The 17,434-nt window shown below is 48.6% G+C and overlaps 1 protein-coding gene across 1 annotated transcript in view; it reads right to left on the reverse strand.

Annotated features, from left to right (window-relative positions):
• The window catches only part of LOC139600277 (serine/arginine repetitive matrix protein 3-like), a 36,249-nt gene extending 21,072 nt beyond the window's left edge, over positions 1–15,177 (reverse strand). The window contains exons 1-3 of the mRNA XM_071448348.1: positions 15,120–15,177; positions 13,107–13,568; positions 6,562–6,704 (exon numbers count right to left, since the gene is read on the reverse strand). Coding sequence (XP_071304449.1) covers positions 6,562–6,704; positions 13,107–13,568; positions 15,120–15,177 — 663 coding nt within the window. The remainder of the gene's footprint in view (positions 1–6,561; positions 6,705–13,106; positions 13,569–15,119) is intronic.
• Between the last annotated feature and the right edge of the window lie 2,257 nt (positions 15,178–17,434).

The following is a 17,434-nucleotide window of genomic DNA, read 5'->3' on the forward strand; positions in this document are numbered from 1 at the left end:
GGTATTAGAATCAGATAATTTAGACATTCCATATATAAATAGAGCCCTGTTGATATCAAAATTTCCTAAAATTCAAACTAATGGCACATTCCAAATGTGGAGATATTGCCCCTCTTTCCATAAGAATTGAGAGAACAGATGTGATTTGTTATGCACCTCACACAAGACAACAAAAAAACCCTGCATAACTTAACATTAGACACATAAAATACATATGTCTACATCTTACCTGTCAGATCATGCTCTGCACAATTGGGTATTTATGGGTGCATCTCCTCTCTAAAATAGACTAGATGAGTTATATATTCAAAGTACCTTCCTCTCTCTACTGACCATAAAGAAGTGTAATGTGACATGGTACACACTGTATCGCTCTAAACTACATTAATGTGTATCAAGTTTTCCCTAATATTTGTTTCATCTTGGCATGCTCTGCTAGTGATGATCAAGTTAATGACAGAAGGTTTCAGATCTCTGGCTGCAAGCTGTATCTCCCCTTCTCCTCTGCAGGTCATCTTCTGTGCATTTTCATTTTATATCTGAATGAAAGTCATATTTCAATGTTGGTGGGTTTTTTTGGAATATTCCAATATTCCAACAATTTTGCTGCAAATAGCATCTGAACATTACTTGGCACGAGCACTGGTGTTTTAAGAAACCATGCTCACCTGTAGAAAAGACAGATGGAAAATGCTCAAGGGCATTGTCTCACATGAGATTGCTCTAGCAGTCCCTCTGCTGAGACCGTGACACCACAGTAACCCAGCAGATGTACTTCAGCCTGTGAGCCCCACTTCTCCAGTCTGATTTCAGGAAGGTTGGTGCATCCCCTCAAAGGCCCAGCCTTCACCTGAGGCCACTGTTTGAAAACCAGTCCTCCAGACCTCATAAAGGCTTGAATTAAGCATATATGGCATTTTCTGGATAAGACTACGTGGAATTTAGTTTCCTTCTGCGGCAGGATAACAGATGGGAGAAGCAGAAGGTGTCATATCTTGACTGTTTTTGACACTGACATGTATTATTATTCTACCTCAGACACAGAAACACAGTTTAGAGGAAACTGATATGGAACGAGTACAAACTGGCTGGGAAATCATTCACTAGAAGTATTTGTCAGTGGTTAGTAATTGAAATGGAAGCATATAGAGAGTGGAATTCCTCAGGAATCCATGCTAAATTTGGGGCTTATCAATATTTCTATTAACAACCTGAAAGAAGGAAGATAATATATGCTTATTCATTACTGCAGATAATCCCATAAAGACCATCAGCTCACTGGAAAATAGGACTGAAATTCAGATTATCTTGACAAGTTGGAGAAATAGTCTTAAAAATAGGTAGCAAACTTATGTAAGGACATATGGAAGTCCTGCACTTTCACATAACACAAATAAAGTCTAGGCAAGAAGTGGTAAAACAGCAGCCCCGTAGAAAGGAGTTAGCAGAGCACAGCCAGGGTTTACTCAACAGTGCTGTTACAATAAAAAATATATTAAAGAAGAGTAAACCCCACAGTGGCATAGTAAGTGTAAAGAGTAAGATAGCCTTGGGAGACTTGAATTGTGGCAAGGTCCTAGATGGAATACCAAGTCTAATCTGAGATACAGCGAAAGAGAAATTGGACAGAGTTCAGAAAAGAGAGAGAATTGTGAGAAGTAAAAAAAATAGCACACCAGTGAAGAAAATGCAAAAGGACTGGCACGGTTTAGTCCACAGATGACTGCAGAAGACGCGCCAAGAAAACACTTCCAGCAGGAGGGGTGGTTAAACACTGGCATCTATTGCATGAGGAGTGTGTTAAACCTCCATCCATGGATATCTTTAGGAACAGGCTAGACAAATGGAAAATACAAAGGGTAGCAGATCATCAGGACATAGGGAGAAGTTCAATGATCTCTGGGTTCCCTTTTACCTCTATTTTCCAGGATGCAGTCATTCTGCATCTTCTAAACTTTTTGCTGGGAGCAGTTGTGTTTAGAGTAATTGTGCAAAGACCAGCATTTCTCATTCAGCAACCTTGGAGCTGAATGAACCTGAGCTTTTTACTTGTTATAAATTCAGTAAGTTCGCTACTGCTCAGAGTTCACTGCACTAAAGCTAAGGCAGTTAGACAGCCTGCTTTTATAATGCTTTCAGTGAATAAATTTGCACAGCTGCTACCTACAGTCTACATTATTGCTCAGCACCACTTTGTTAATTTGGAATCCAGATCTGGTGACTGATTTAGGAAAACAGTTCAGCTAATCCCTAGTGAATAGAAATCCTCAGCCTAAGATTGTACGGCTCACCAGATTCCCACACGTGCAAAAGCAGCAGCTGCCTTGCAAAGGGAAGTTAAAATATCAAGCACAAACTTTAGGGGGTTTTCATATGACATGCTTATTTTCCTTCCTCAGAGACCTAGGGCTCCAAAAGGAAGGAGTAGAGACAATCACAAACTTTCCCAGTAGATGCCTTTCGTAGTAAGGTGGAAAGTGCACTTATGTGTTCTAGAGAGTTCTGAGAGGGCAATGATCCTGGCAGGACAACATTCAGGGCTAGTGTTGAAAAAAAATAAATTCTGCTAATTAGCCTGGTCTTGTTTCTTCAATCAGCCAATACAACTAGTGTGCATAGCCATGTGATATTAATAACCCATATATTTTAAACTATCTTCATGTAATTGCCTTCTGCATGATAAAACACATTCAGACACAGTACTGTGAACTACAGTTCCTTGGTGAGGGTTTCTGGGCTAGAACCATTGTTATGGGAAGGCTCCTGTGCATCCTTCGTGCCTGATAGCAATCCCTTGACTGACCCACGATCTGCTGAGTTTTGGGAGACAACATAAGACCCATTACTTCACTCAAACTTGGCATGAGGTAGGCAAGCAGCTGGGATGTGGAGATAGGCCAACCAGTCAGACATATGTTATGTACCATACCTGTTCCTGCAGTAGCTATTCAAATTTAGAAATAAAAGAAAAAATACAATAAAACCAACTATTTTAATTACAAAAATGGAAATTCATTTCTTCCTCAAAATTATTGTTATAAAGACATAATAACTGCTCTCAGATAAGTCCTTCTGAGTGGCACTGCATTAGTGAATGGATCTGCTGCAGCTGGAACTAGCTTCTCTTAAGCACAAAACTTCCACTTACCTATATTCAGGAGAATGTCCCCCAGATATGAGTCTCTCTATTCTCCTATTTATAATACAAGCTTTAAGAACATTATGTAAGTTGTTTAGCTATATATTGATTTATATATGCCCCTGGATATCTCAAACACATGCCTCCCTTTTCTCATTCTTGCTCTTTTCTCAGTGCTCTTGCACTGATTTTTTTTCAGTGCTCTTGCACTGATTTTTTTTCACTTTCCCCTCATACTTTCTTCCACTGTTTCTGAGGGGTTTTTTTTCCTTCCAAATTAAGATGTATGGAATTAACCTTAGAGGATCCTTTTCAACAGACTTATGCTTCTCTCCTATTCTCAAGAGCAAAGAGATTTACTGATGAAATACTCTCACCTCCTGCCAATTACAAAATGGAGCTCAGTGCAGTGCAGTGCAGGCCACTAGAGCAGAAGAGCTGAAATCTGTTCATTAGAAGTAGGATATTCTTGTCCAAGGTTATTTTCTAGCAAGTGCACATTTACAGGTGCAATAAAAGACCTCTGATGTAATGCCTAAGAATAAAATGAGGCTCAGAATCTAAAGCTATTCAGATACTTACCTCCTACTGCCCAGCAAAAAATATTTAAACAGGAGTCAGATGCCCAAGGACCCCAGATAATCTTTGGGGATTCAGGCCTATGGTCCCATCTGAGCTACCCAAGCACCAACAATTCAAGATGCTCTCAGATGAATAAGAGTCTCATGTGGAAAACTTTACTAAAGTTTCTGACATAAATATACTTCTGGGAAGTGAACTAGGTGTTGCTGGTCTTTTTTCTGAGATCTGTATTACAGATAGCCAATGTGTTCCAGAAATGGTTGTGTGTAAACCATGTGTTGATTGTGTTAACCTACAGTTTTTGTAGTGTCACAGATTGCTGAGCCACTCACTTGACCTGTAAAAAAAAAAGAAAAAAAGAAAAAAAGGCCAAGCCATATTTACCAAAATTATGTAACTAGCTTTTGATTAGCAAATTCTTTCTGAATATCATTTTAGACTGACAAGACCTCCTTTTCATATAACATCTTAAAAATTTTACCTTTAGCTAGATACTGACAGATCAGGGATCTGGAATCTAAGGTAGGATACACACTTCCAAATCAAGTGTTTCAATTTGCTGTGCAATACATGAGAAAATCTGGACTCTCAGAAGAGTGATAAATACACAGTTGCACATTAAAACACAAAGAGTCAGGTAATACAACAGGCCAGACATGTGAAGCTGCTGAAAGCTCATTTCTCTCTGGAGTTTCCATACCTTGAGGCAACAATTCAAAACCAGTTTGAATTCTAGACCAGCACCTAGCATCATCCTAAAGCACTGAGCATTGCTAGTATGGGTGAGCACTTCAGCAGGAGCAGTACTATTACATTTGCACATTGCAAATCTCCAAAGCCACAAGCACACGCATTTCATCACCCAAATACTTTCATTTCTATCTAAGCAGATGTACATTAGAGATACTGAAGGTTTCTCCATACATCAGCCATTTATTACACTAATCATTTTGGTTACTCTTCCTTCAGTTCACTCTAGAACACTTATTAATTTATGACTGAGAAATAATATTAATTAATCTATTAAAAGGAGGAAATATACATTCAGATGTATGCAGGGAAACATTTTGTCTCTGTTCACTCTTAATTTACATCTTGATGAGTCAAATCCCCACTGTTACACTGCCAAGTCAAACAACATTTCACCGTCGATTAAAATCGTCCCACAGGATTGGAGAACGCAAACCTCTTTAATGAATTTGGTCCGCTAAATTATTATGGCCAAGGAAAAAACTGTATTTTGCATCTCTAAGCAAAAATAATGAAGAAGACATCTTTTCAGAGCCACTAGCTTTTGAGAGGGGGAATGATTTGCAGTTTCAGTGGAGGAGTATCGGGGACCAGCTGCACCGCCCTGGAGGCGGGATGGCCGGCGGTGCCGCCCCGGGTGACCCGCATGGGCGGCCCGGCGGCGGGGCAGGGCGGGGCGGGCGGCGGCCCGGGGTCTCCACGGGGGGGGCAAAGGAAAAATCGAACGAGCGGGGAAACCACAAGGTGTATTGGTGCAGCTGTACAGAAGCCAGGAGGGATTGATGTTATCAACAGCCTTTTCGGGCTTCGGGCTAACTATGTGCTTTTTACAGGGAGGAGATGCGGGATGCGGACGCTTTTTGAACGCCGCATCTCGGCAGCACCGTGTTACCGGAGAACCCGGGGAGAGGCGGCGGCCAGCTGTAGCGAGTCCTGGGCGAGCTGAGCGGGGTGTCCGGGGCGGCACCGCCGGCCAGCCCTTCCCCGCACGGACCCGGCTCTGCAGGCCAGCCCTTCCCCGCACGGACCCTTGGCCGCGGCCGCAGAGAGGCCGGGCCGGGCCGGGGCCGAGCCGCGAGTGTCCGGGGCGGTCTCCGCTGCGAGTGGCAGAAAGCGAGGCCGAGGCTCAGCCCCTCCGCGGCCCGGCCCCGCCGGGGTGGCGGCGGTGCCACAGGCAGCGCCCTCCTCCCCGCACGTCCAGCCCGGCTCGGCCTCCGCTCGACCCGGCGCCTGCCGGCGCTGCCCTCTGGCAGCACGGACTGCTCCGGCTGTCCCGGCACCGTCCCAGGAGATACCAGCACTGTTCGAACTGTTCCAGCACTATTCCAGCCCTGTCCAGTCTGTGCCAGGACTGTCCTAAGGCAGTTCCAGACTGCACCAGCACTGTCCCAGATGTTCCAGCACTGTCTCGAACGGTGCCAGGGCAGTTCCAGTCTGACCCAGCTCTGTCCCAGCACCGTTCCAGGATGTCCCAGCACTACCAGAACTGTTCCAGTACTGTACCCGACCGTAGTCACAGACTGTCCCAGCGCTGTCCCAGACTTTCCCAGTGAACTGTCGTGAACTGTCCCAACATAGTGCCACAACTGTGCCGGCACTGCCGCAGCTTCTCCGCGGGTACCCATCCCACCTGTCCCCCGGGACGCCCTAGGGCGAAGCTCGTCCCCCGTGTACCAGCCAGGCGGCACGAAACAGAAGGACTTAGCGAGTGCAGCCCCCGGTGACACTCCCAGGGCCACGGGAAGTGTTAATCGTGCCCCGGGATAGCACATGGGCACTGTTAGAGAGACAAGCACGGGAAAAGGAGCCGGGGGCTCTGCCAATGGGACCCACACGCTGCTTTGCTGTGGTGTTTGCAGTTACTGTGCTCAGCAATGCTTCAGCTCCCCAGGAAAGTCCGAGCACGGACAAACCTGCAACTCGGGGTGTCAAGTTTGCAGAAAATGGCCGAAGATACTGGGGTTTTTTTATTTTTTTGGTTTTTTTCTTTCTTTCTTTTTTTGTTTTTTTTTTTTTTTTTTTTCTTCCCGGAAATAAAAACAGTAAGCTGAACGCGGGAGATAAACGACTGTCTGGTGGTAAATACTGACCAGCAGTAGCAGCAGCAGCTGGAGCCGGATCACCAGCACTGCCAGCGCGTTAACGGCAATGTTCAGAGGAGAGCGGGAGAAAAGGGAGATCGCCGGGCTGCCGCAGCTGCCTGCACGCCCACTGCCTTCACTGGCTCGAGTGTCTGCGAGAAAAGACAAGAGGCTGGTGCAGAGAAACAATAATATAAAAAAAAACAAAAAAATATTTAAGGAGTGTGCGGGGGAGAGGGGAAACAACAAAACATTAATCATTTGGAAGTAGCTGCAGAACCACTGTCCCCGGCCGGGGCAGGTGGCAGCGGGTGGCGGTGGCGGTGCTGCGATCCCTCTGTCCTGCACAGGCCAGCCAAAGGGGCCAAGGGGGGGAGCGGGGAAAATGAACCCCGGCCGCAGGGAGACCCCGATGCCCCTCTGGGAAACCGCGGGAAATGGACAAGGCGCCCCGTAGCATGGATGGCAGGACAGGCGGTGATAAAGGACTCCCCCACTCTCCAGAGGTGATGGAAAAGGAAAGTCTAAAGCTCCCCAAGCATACACGTTTCAGTTTCAGCGGAGCGGTATGGAAATGACTGTCGTTCACTAGCAGGTCCTGAAGGCTTTTCGGAGAGTCAGAAGCTACGTTTCGAAGCAGTGTCATTGTCGTTTCTGTCTTTACACATTTCCAACACACCGGAAAGTTTCCATCCGAGCAATTTGAACATTTTATAGTAGCCACTCTTTTCCCTGGAAGCCAAAAGCAGCCTGGGGATCAGATCTGCAGCAGGCTGGCAGCTGCTCTTCGCCTCGCTTCGCCTGACCAGGAGGTGACGGTAAGGTGACGGCCGAACTGCCAGGAACCCCCGGCTCCTGGCTCCACCACCGCCTCACTGGGAACTGCCCCGGGACCAGAATCGGGTCCCTCAGCACCTCGGCGTCTTCCCCGAACGAGTAAATAACTCAGAAGCAGCAGCTAACTCAACTCCAAAAGGTCACATTTTGATGGGGGGGGAAGGAACCCTAAACAGTTGCTGCTTTTTTTTTTTTTTTTTTTTTTTTTATAACGGCATTCCAGTTTTTCCCGACTCTGAACTTCTTTGCTTAATTGCACTGTATGACTTTCTGCTAAAAAGATGTGATCCCTTGCTTTTTTCTACATGTTAAATAACTCCTGATGTGTCAGGAGAAATAAAAGTACCACCAGACACCCAAGGTGCCGAGTATTTGCATTTGGTATTTTTACGACGAGATTTTAAATCACATAATACTGAATTTACACCCAAGTCTGTGCAAAGTTTGACAAGAGACGAAACCCCGCCTCAATGCCACTGGGGCAGGAGAGGGACGGGGGACACACAAAATATAAGCTTGGGGACATCTCTGCGGAAAAAGGGTATTCGAAAACGGGACGCTGAGAAAGCTGGCATCGAGGGGATAAGCAGGATGTTGAGCCTGGCACGAAAGCGAGCCGTCACACAGATATCTTGTTATCATCAGAGAAATCTTTGTAATGGGGAACGAAAAGGAGCGAGAAATTTAACGCTTGCGGACGGAAGAAGTGATGTCCCCATGCCCGTGGTGCCGGTGCCCGGCAGTCCCTCTCCGGCCAGAGGCGGCTAGGCTGCCATGGGGGACATTTATGAAATTACACCCCCTGCTCCTGGCCACAGTTCTGATATCACGGAAGTTTTAAAAATAAATAAATAAATAAATAAATAAAAAGGAAAATAAAAGAAAAAAAATTGGAAAAGGCAAGTGCTCGCTGGGACACTGGTCACCCAAACCCAGGTTACTGCATTTCTTTTGCTAAGCGTTGTCATTTTTTGTGGTATATATCGTCCCAACCGTGACGAGAACGTGTTAGAGACTCCACTAATTTACAAAGAACAAAGACACTTTCCACTACACTAGGAAAGAAAAAGAAGAAAGGAGGGGAGAAAACAAACCAACAAACAAACAAACAAACAACCCACACCAAACCTCGACTCATTGAAAACAACGATTTTGTTCTTGGACGGCTACCAGGTTTTTGCTCTTACCGTCCCGGGACTTTGATTTAACCTCAGTAACATCCTGAAAGGCTACAGTCACTTTGCATACATTGCATCGTACCTTCTCGGTCCCGCAACAGAGAGCAGACGGCGGGCTCTCTAGAAAGATACTTTTTTCGGTAAAAGAAACGTGATGAGCCGCACGGGGTTAAATTAAACCTTGCAGAGATCCAGTTTGTATGAACAAAAATCGCCTAGTCTTTAACAACCTGGTCACACCGCTGGACATCGACAACGGTGTCTGAAAATTATTAAGAAATTACGCGGGTCTAGACACACCCAAAAACCCCAAAAAAAAGATCAGACAAAAAAAAAATTTAAAGTGCCCCAAAAATCTCGGTAGCAGTGACCGGTGTTGACTGCGGCTTACTGATCCTTCAGCTTCGCTTCAACACGCAGATCACGTCCATTCTCTCCACAGGTTTCCCAAAATCTCGCCTTTCCAGCCCATTCTGGGGGCTTAACCGTACAGAGAGCGATCTGGGGGAGAGGAGGGGGCTCCGCCGCCCGCCCTCGTCCCGCTGCGGGGCTGCCCAAGCCCTCCGGAGGCGTTTGAGCGTGGGGCAAGGGGAGGTCACGGGGTCCTGGGGCTGCCTCGCAGAGCCCGGGGAGTGCAGCCCGGGAGAAACCTCGGTGCTCCCGCAGAATGCCCAAGAAAACCGCCGAGGAGGAAAGCGGGATGCCGGAGTCGCTCCTGCTTCGCTGGAAGTGCAGACGCACCGTGTCAGCCCCGGTACAGCTGAAGCCCCCCCTTCTCACTCCCTCTTCCCTCACTTCTCTCTCCTCCCCAGCTATATCTGGGGCTTTTATTGTTGGGCTTGGGTTTTTTATTTTTTCGGTTTGTGTTTTTCTTTCATTTTTTCCTCTCTTAAGGGCAAATATCTTCTCTCCTTTGCCTTTGACATTTGGGGCTTATGAGCAAGAAGAGATCTCTTTTTCCATGACACCACGGGGGAATTTTGGGGGTTCTTTGAAAAAATAAAAATCAGGCAGGCGAAGGCGTTGACTTTATTTGGTGGTGGTTGGCAGCACCCGCCGAGCGCAGAGCCGGAGGTGGCTGAGCGACAGTGGCTCGTCCCCACGGTGAGGCAGCAGGGACGTACCCCCGTGTCCAGCTGCAAACTGGGAATCCGCTGGGAAACGGGGCTTGGGGAGGTGCCACCATCAAACCGAGAAACAACTCTTTCCTGACACCCAAAACCGCAGGAGGCATTTTCCTGCCCCCCTCCCTGCTTAGGGGCACGGGGAGCTGCTATCAGCCTCTGCCTCCAAATTTCGCTGGTTTCTTAAGACGAGACGCTGAACTATCACTGTTGCTACAAGTTGTTACTAAAGAGCATCGAATCAAGTCTCTATCACTGCTGTGAGATTTTCTTTTTAAAAATAAATAAAGAAAATGAAATTAGATTTTTCTGTCCTATTGTTAAATGCAGTAAGTTGCCGTACTCGACCAATAAAACCCTAAAAGTTTATAAAAATATATCCGTAATAATGACAATGATACCAAAAGCAGCGCTCGAAGCGGTGGGCAAACCCGGTAAAAGCCTAACCGGAAAACCAAGGCGTTTGGAGCTAAGTTTTGTCTTTTCAGTTCTCCTGCTGGTGGCAACGACGTGTCGATAAACAAAAAGTGAGAATTGAGGGGGAACGGCGGGGGGCAAGGGAGAGGCGGCAAGCGCTGCTTTCCAAAGGCGGAGTTTTCTGAGGTCATTTCATCTCGAGTCTTTCGTCATTTTGAATATCGAAGAAAGCTGACTGGATGATTTTCCCCATCCCTCGCCCGGCCGGGGTGATGCGGTATCTTCGCCCACAGATTACTTTAATCAAGATGTTAAAACATTCAGGGCTCTTCCCCTGACGCTGACCGTGCGTTTAACAAACGCTCGGCGCTACTGCCCGAGCTCGCTGCAAACTGGATTCAACTAGGAATCTTGACAGTGTGGACATTTGGAGTTTAATCGTTGCTACTTTTACTTTACATTACAGAAGAAATATGGAAAGTTGTTTGGTAAGTTTTTGATTGGAACTTCAGAGTTTCCTTCTCTATCGTAAGAGCGAGCAGTGTGCAACATGTAGTAACTTTTCCCTAAAAGGCATCTATTTCCCGGTGGAGAAAACAATGACTATCCCTTCGCGATATAAAGTACAGCTCTTTAAAACTTGGGAAAAGACTTGTCCTCCGCATAAACTCCTTCCCCCTCAAAAACCAGCCTGAAAACCGGCGCTGAGGCAGGCAAGCTGCTCTGTCCGCAAACCTGAGAGGAGGGGAAAAAAAAAAAAAAAAAAAAAAAAAAAAAAAAAAAAAAAAAAAAAAGCAGCGGAGGCATTCCTTAGAGCAGAAGTGAAACTGTCTCGATCCAGGCGAGTTTGTTTGTAAACCCGGGAAGCAGCGAGCCCGGGCGGCGGCGGGGGGGCGGCTCCGCCCAAGGGGTGCGGGGTGCGCGGCGGCGGCGGGAGCCGGGGCTGGGGCTGCAGCTGCTGACTCAGAACAGCAATGTAGGTCATAACGAGTTTCCTTAAGTTACCTAAGTTCCAACAATTCAGCTTTTCTTTAGAGACTTCCAAAGTGCTGTTGCAACATTTCTGAACGCCGTGGCTTCTGCTGAAGCTCAGCCGCCGGCTCCGAGCCACCGGGCTGCGGTGGGGCAGCGCCCGGGGCGGGCATACCCACGTCGGTACTTATGCCTTTTACATCTCGCTTTTATCATCCCATTTTCACCACAACGCTATTTTTCTTTCTTTGCTCTTTTCTCTCAGCATGTAAAAAAAAAAAAAAAAAAAAAAAAAAAAAAAAAAAAAAAAAAAAAGAAAAAGAAAAAAAAAAAAACTGCCAACGCGTCGCACTCCTTTTTCAGAACAGAAGCGAGAGAATTGCCTACCTACTCTCTGCTCATTTCAGCACTTTCCAATAAGGTTTATTCACGGTTCACAGTTTGGATCTATCCTTTATTTCCACTATTTACTACTTTCCACTACCAGTCAATTTTTACACCATTAGTTAAAAGGTTGTTAAAAGAGCTCAGTTGTGCCAGGGATTTTGCACGCAAAAAAACAATCTGACACTCAACACTATCCGTCTTCGAACTACATAATTTTCGTTAATTTTTTTGTCTTTCCCCTTTCCCTTTTTTTTTTTTTTTCTTTTTCTGCAACCACAGCAGAAGGAGCAAAGAGTAGCCACAGTCCCCACGGAGAGCCCACGGAAGATGAGCAAGCACCGTGTTCTGTCGCAAGAGCAGCGATGTGGGACGGAGATCTGGCGGCGAGGTAGTTGAGGAGAGGAAAGCCCGGCATTCAGGGGACGCTTCAAGAAAGGCACCACACGAACGGAATTTATTTTATTCGCTCTGAGCTTTCCTCGGACATTACCTGCGCTCCCCGCTCCGCAGGGAGCTCCACCACAAGCAAGGACCATGCGTGGCTTGGGCGGAGCAGGAGGGGGAGAGTTCCGAGGAATAGCACTCTCCCCCAGAAAATCATCATCGCGAAGGCATCTGTTGTCCGAAGCCTAAGAAGAAGACTCATCCGCCCATGGAACTCACGAAAAACAAGGAGCAGGAGAAAAACCCCTAAACCTCGCCCTGTTCGACGGTTGTGTTTCTGCTGGGCAAGGATCGCCCGTGGGTCCGTCAGGGGTATTTTTAGGGCGATCACACAGCCGATGTCACGGTCATGCACGTCTTCAGCCTTCCTCCTTCCCTCCATCTCCTCTTTAACCCCGCAGTGACAACCCACCGGCCTGTGTAATAGCAAGGAAGGATTTTGCCCTCTAAGTATAGAAAGATTTGCTCAACAGAGCAGGAGCCCCGTGGATGTTTCTCCGAGCATGTTATAAGTAACAGCATCAGCAGTTCCACGGAGCCCCGAGGCTGGAGCCGGGAGCGCTCGGCAGGCTCGGACAAGCCCGGTCCCGGCCTCCGCCCGCCCGGGGCACAGCGGCTCTGCCTCCCGGGGCGGGAGGGACGAGCCCTCGCTCTCAAAAAAAAAAGCCAAAAAACCCCCACCAAACCAACAAACTAACCAACAAAACAGCAACAACAACAACCCACCCCCCCCAAAAAAAAACAAGTTGAAAGGAAACAAACAAAACAACAACAAAAAGGAGCACACTTGTTTTGTTTTTTTTCCAGGCTTGCTACCCTGCGCCGTCCCCGCCGGCAGAAAGTTCCCCCCCGTCCCGCGGCACCCGAGGGCGGTGGCCGGGGTGACCGTGGGCGTTCAGGACCCGGAGGGAAACGAGGCGTGGGCAAAGCTCAGCACCCCTTTGGGAACACGTCCCCCCAGCCTTCACGGTGGTGGAAGGCCCTCCTCTGGTGTTTGCAGTTTTCTTTGTTTACATTCAGTTTAGAAACATTGGCCTTCGGCCAGGAAAGCGGCGGTTCCCCTTCTCTCTCCCCCCACCTTCTGTGCCCCCTCCCTCCGCTTCTTCTGAGGTGGAGGTGAAAATACTTAAGTTTCAGACCCCGAGGTTTTAGAATGTTTTCCCCTCGGCTCCCCAGATTCACCCTTCGGCGCTACCTCGTAAAGAAAACGGAGCCGAGTGGTGCGTGCACCTGCCCTCGGAGCTCCCAGCCGAGGGGCTCGCAACAGGTTCTACCGGGAGACGGAGGGTACCGGCGAGCCGATCAGCGCCCAACCGAGCGGCGGGTCCCCCCCTCCCCGTGGCCCCGCCGCTCGGCTCGGCGCGCCTCGCCTCGCCGCCCGCGGGGCGGTGCTGTGCGGCGGCAGCCGGGCGGGGAAGCGGCGCGGTTCTCCCCGCCGCCGCCGCCGCCGCCGCCGCGGCTGCACCGCCCGGTTCTTCCCGTGGTCGCGGCGGCGGCGGCGGGTGGGGGAGAGCGCTGAAGTCGCTTGTACTCGCAGGGCTTGCACGTCCCGTCCCCCCCCGCCCCGCCCCTCCACCCCGATATCTTCCCCCACCACCCCTCGGCGAGGAGTAAGTGCCACCGCTCCGCCTTCTCCTTTTCGCAATGTTGACGCAATCTATAAATAGTGGAACAAAAGGACCAACTTCCTCGCAGCTTTGCTGAAACTGCACAAAAAAGGCAACCGGGGGGGGGGACACACACGAGGTTATTTTTTGATTTTATTTTTCTCTGGTTAAAAGGCGAATCCTCCTCCTGCCTTCCTCCCTCTCTCTCCTTCCCTCCCTCTCCCCCCCTCTCTACTGGAAGATCTTTTTTATTTTCTCTTGCTGCCTCCTATGCTGGCAACGTCCTGCGAGCGGCTATTTTGCTTTTGCACCGAGAGAAGAGCTTCCTCCCTCGCCCTCTCTTCTGACAGTAAGTGCCATTTAGCTACTGCCTTTTCGGGAACTGGGGGGGGAGCCGCCTGCTCGCCTACCTGCCTGCTGCCCCAGAGAGCGGGCAGCAGGGACCGGGAGCGCCGGGGAAGCGGGGGGAGCTTTGGAGGCGGTGAGGGGACAGCGCCGCGGAGCGAGCGGGGATGCGCGCAGGGGGAACGGGGCGTGGGGGACCCGTGGATTTGGCCGGGGGGGTCGCCCGGTGAAATAAGGTGATCGGGAGAGGGGACGGCGGCTGCCGCCCGCCGAACAAAAGCTGACGCCGATATTAAACGGGCTTTTGTTAGGGGGAAGTGAGTGTGCGTGCGTGTGTGTGTGTGTGCGGGGGGGACACCCCGCCCGCAGCAAGTTGCCGTGCGGCGGAGGGCACCTCAGACTTGTTTACCGCTCGGCGCGGCGCTCACTGGCGTGTTTACCCTGCACACACGGCGCGGGGCTCCCCTCCTCCCCCAGCCCCATCCCTCTTCCGTGCCCCGGGGAGGGGAGGGTTGAGCGGAGCGGGGTTTAAAGCGGCGTTTGTGGGGGGGGTGGGGGGGGGGGGGTGCGCCGTCAGGAGATGCTGATACGATCACGCGTAAAAAAACCACCCCCCCTCCGGTTTGCAAGTCGGATCGGTGCAAGCGCAGGCAGTCACTGGCCGGAGGGAGAATTACATCATCCCCTGCTCCAGTGATGCTACCTTTCGTGCCGCTACCATGCGCGCAGGGAAACAACCGGGGGCGCGCCTCACGCCCCCCCGGCCGGCTCGGTGCCACCCTGGGGGCGGCGGGGGAGAGCTGGGGGGCGGGGAGGCGCGCCCCCGCGTCACTCACACACACACACACGCCCGCCCGAGTGTTTACAGCGCTCACACAGGCGTATTGTGACGTCGCCTGAGTGACAGCCCGCCGCGCCAACGGGGGGGGCGCGGCCCAGCCGCCGCGGCAGAGTAGGGGCGCCCCGCCCGGCCCGGCCCCCCCGCCCCGCGGCACCGGCGTCGGGAGCGGCTCCGCGGGGCGCGGCGGCGGGGGCTGCGGGGCCCGCCGGGCCCGGGGCTGGACGCATCCAAAGTTAAACCCAACTCACACGCTCCAGTAGTGGCTTACGCGATGCCGATGGGTTTGAGTTTGTGACGTTCTGTGACGTTTTAAGCGCACGCTGTAGAAGGGATAACTCGTGAGAGAGGCGAGGTGTATTTGCAAGCCTGGGGTGGCTGTGAAGTTACAGCGGGGACGCGGGGGCCGGTCTCTTACCGGGGAGCACGTTCCTGATGGGACTTTGGGACAGGGACACCGTCAGCGTAGAAGCCATCATATCGATGGCCCTGGACACTCCATTGTCCAAAGTAGACAATAATTTTTTTTTTAAGGTATATAGACTTCAGTACCGAGGACAAAATCGAAATATCAACCATCATGTGCTTTCCCCGGTGTTACAAGTGTAATGTTATAGGGTTAGAAACTTGTTGCAATGTGCTACTGAGTTGGGAAAAAGTGTCTTGGGGTTTACTCAGCCTGTGAAAATATTGAAGCAGTACTTACCCACTGCAAAGTCAATAAAACTGTATCACACTAAAACCAACAAAAATGCTTTACAAATTGATATTTGTCAAGAATTGTCTGCCAGAATGCAGCAGTGTAAAAATTACTACCAAAACACCAGCATCTACTTCGTGCAAAATTCAAGTAACCACGAAGCCTTGTTTAATAGTACACACGGTTTTTAATGTGTTAATGGTTTGGGGTTCTTCAAAGCATATTACTTTTTGAAGTCTGGGTGTTTCTATTTGTGCAGAAAAGAGACTGAGAAGCTTTGAGCTCCTACTGTTACAAAAGTTAAAAGGAAACAAAGTTGAGCTGCTAAGTCGGCAGTCTGGAATGAGTCAATAGTATCTCCTTTGTCCTGCTAGCTTTCTCTGCTGTGGTGTATCTTTGCTCTATTTCTTCTGCAAAAGCAAATGAGCATTTCTACCCTCAGCACATTAAATAGACTTAGTAGAACTCCTGGCTTCTAAATATTCTAAACTACCAGTAATATTCCAATGTGTCTGCCTTTCCCAGCTGTGTACAACAGTTGCGCTACCGTCAATGACAGTATGCTCACTTCTTTAACACAGAGATGCTGCCACATTTTCCATTATCTATAATTAATAGAGTAAATTATTATTGCTTTTTGTAGTATGCCTTCATAAGGGAACAAATATGCCTTTTTAAAGTACTCCATTATCTCTTGGGGTTTTGGTTGGTTTTGGTTTGTTTTGTTTTTAAGAAAAAAAGATTGGTCTGGAGACATGAAGGAGATGTAAATAACTCCCCTCTTCATTTACTTGGGGATTCCCTGGGAGTATCAGAGGGCAAGGAGGTAACATAGCTGGCTTTTACAACAGGATGACAGGTCCTGACACAGGGTCACAGAGAATCTATGCTTGGCTAGCCCTGTGCTCCAGTTTTGTTTAGCTGGTAGCTAGTCCCTTGAGGGATCAATGTCAACTTAAGCATGCTAACTTCTAACAAGCAATGGGCTGGCCAGTGACCGAGAGCTGTGACTGGCTCCTCCAGGGCTCCCTACTCCTGCTGCACTTGGAGCTCGAGTGCTGCTGCCAGCCTGCTCCTGTGGCTCTGCAGCTTGACACAGAGAGAATTAAAGTGGCAACAGTACAAAGCAAGCCCCAACACTGCCTGTTCTCTGAAAACAAAAGATGGCTAGATGTATTAGGTGGATAGGAAAAGCAGCTTGGGTAGGGACATGGCTTCATGACTGAGGCACAGGAACTGGAGCCAACTCCCACCACCATGAGCTAAGTTTCTGTGTACCTCAAACCGACTTTCCCCTTAAATTCTGGCCTTGAATTGGTATTAGTTGTTCCACAGATCTGTCACACTCCCAGAGATAATAAACAAATGTCAATTCAATATCCCACACATAAAGGTATTAGGTATCAACCTACTTTCTCTTTTATCTTAAATTTATCGATTAGGTAACAAGGTATATGTGTGCATGTGTTTATGCACACACACATACACACCTCCTCACACTGTCAGTCCTTTCTGGTTTAACTTTCAAAACTCCTTGGAGATTAGAGTTGGGTTACTAGAGTTCAAAGAAGAGTGAATTTGTATTAAGTCACTGGGGTTGAAACCTGTATTTTAATATGTACTGTATGTAGTTTTTATTCAGTTTAATGTTACAGTAGGAAGGTTTTTTTAAGTCTGCAAGATCAAGATAATTTTTTCTGTTTATAAAAATAAGGCTTGTTTGTTATTAATTTATCTAACTCTGCTTTTCTTTTGATACTTAAAGTACATAAATGAGTACTTTAGCACATTATTAGCTGAATGACCCTTCCTTTCCTTTTTTCACACTTGAAAAAGATTATTGGTCAACTACTGCTGTATTACTGTATATGTGACCAGTCTGTCTGTACCATTTGATGTCTGATACTTTTAATTTTTTTTTTTTGTAGTCTTATTCTGTACATAGGATCCCAGGGTTTTTTTGTCTGTTTGTTTGTTTTTAATGCCCTATAATTCCTAATGATAACAAGCAGTTTTCTCTGATCACCATAAAG

Source organism: Agelaius tricolor, unplaced genomic scaffold (genome assembly GCF_023055355.1).
Source record: "Agelaius tricolor isolate 1412-34295 unplaced genomic scaffold, bAgeTri1.0.p SCAF_26, whole genome shotgun sequence".
Classification (NCBI taxonomy): Eukaryota; Metazoa; Chordata; class Aves; order Passeriformes; family Icteridae; genus Agelaius; species Agelaius tricolor.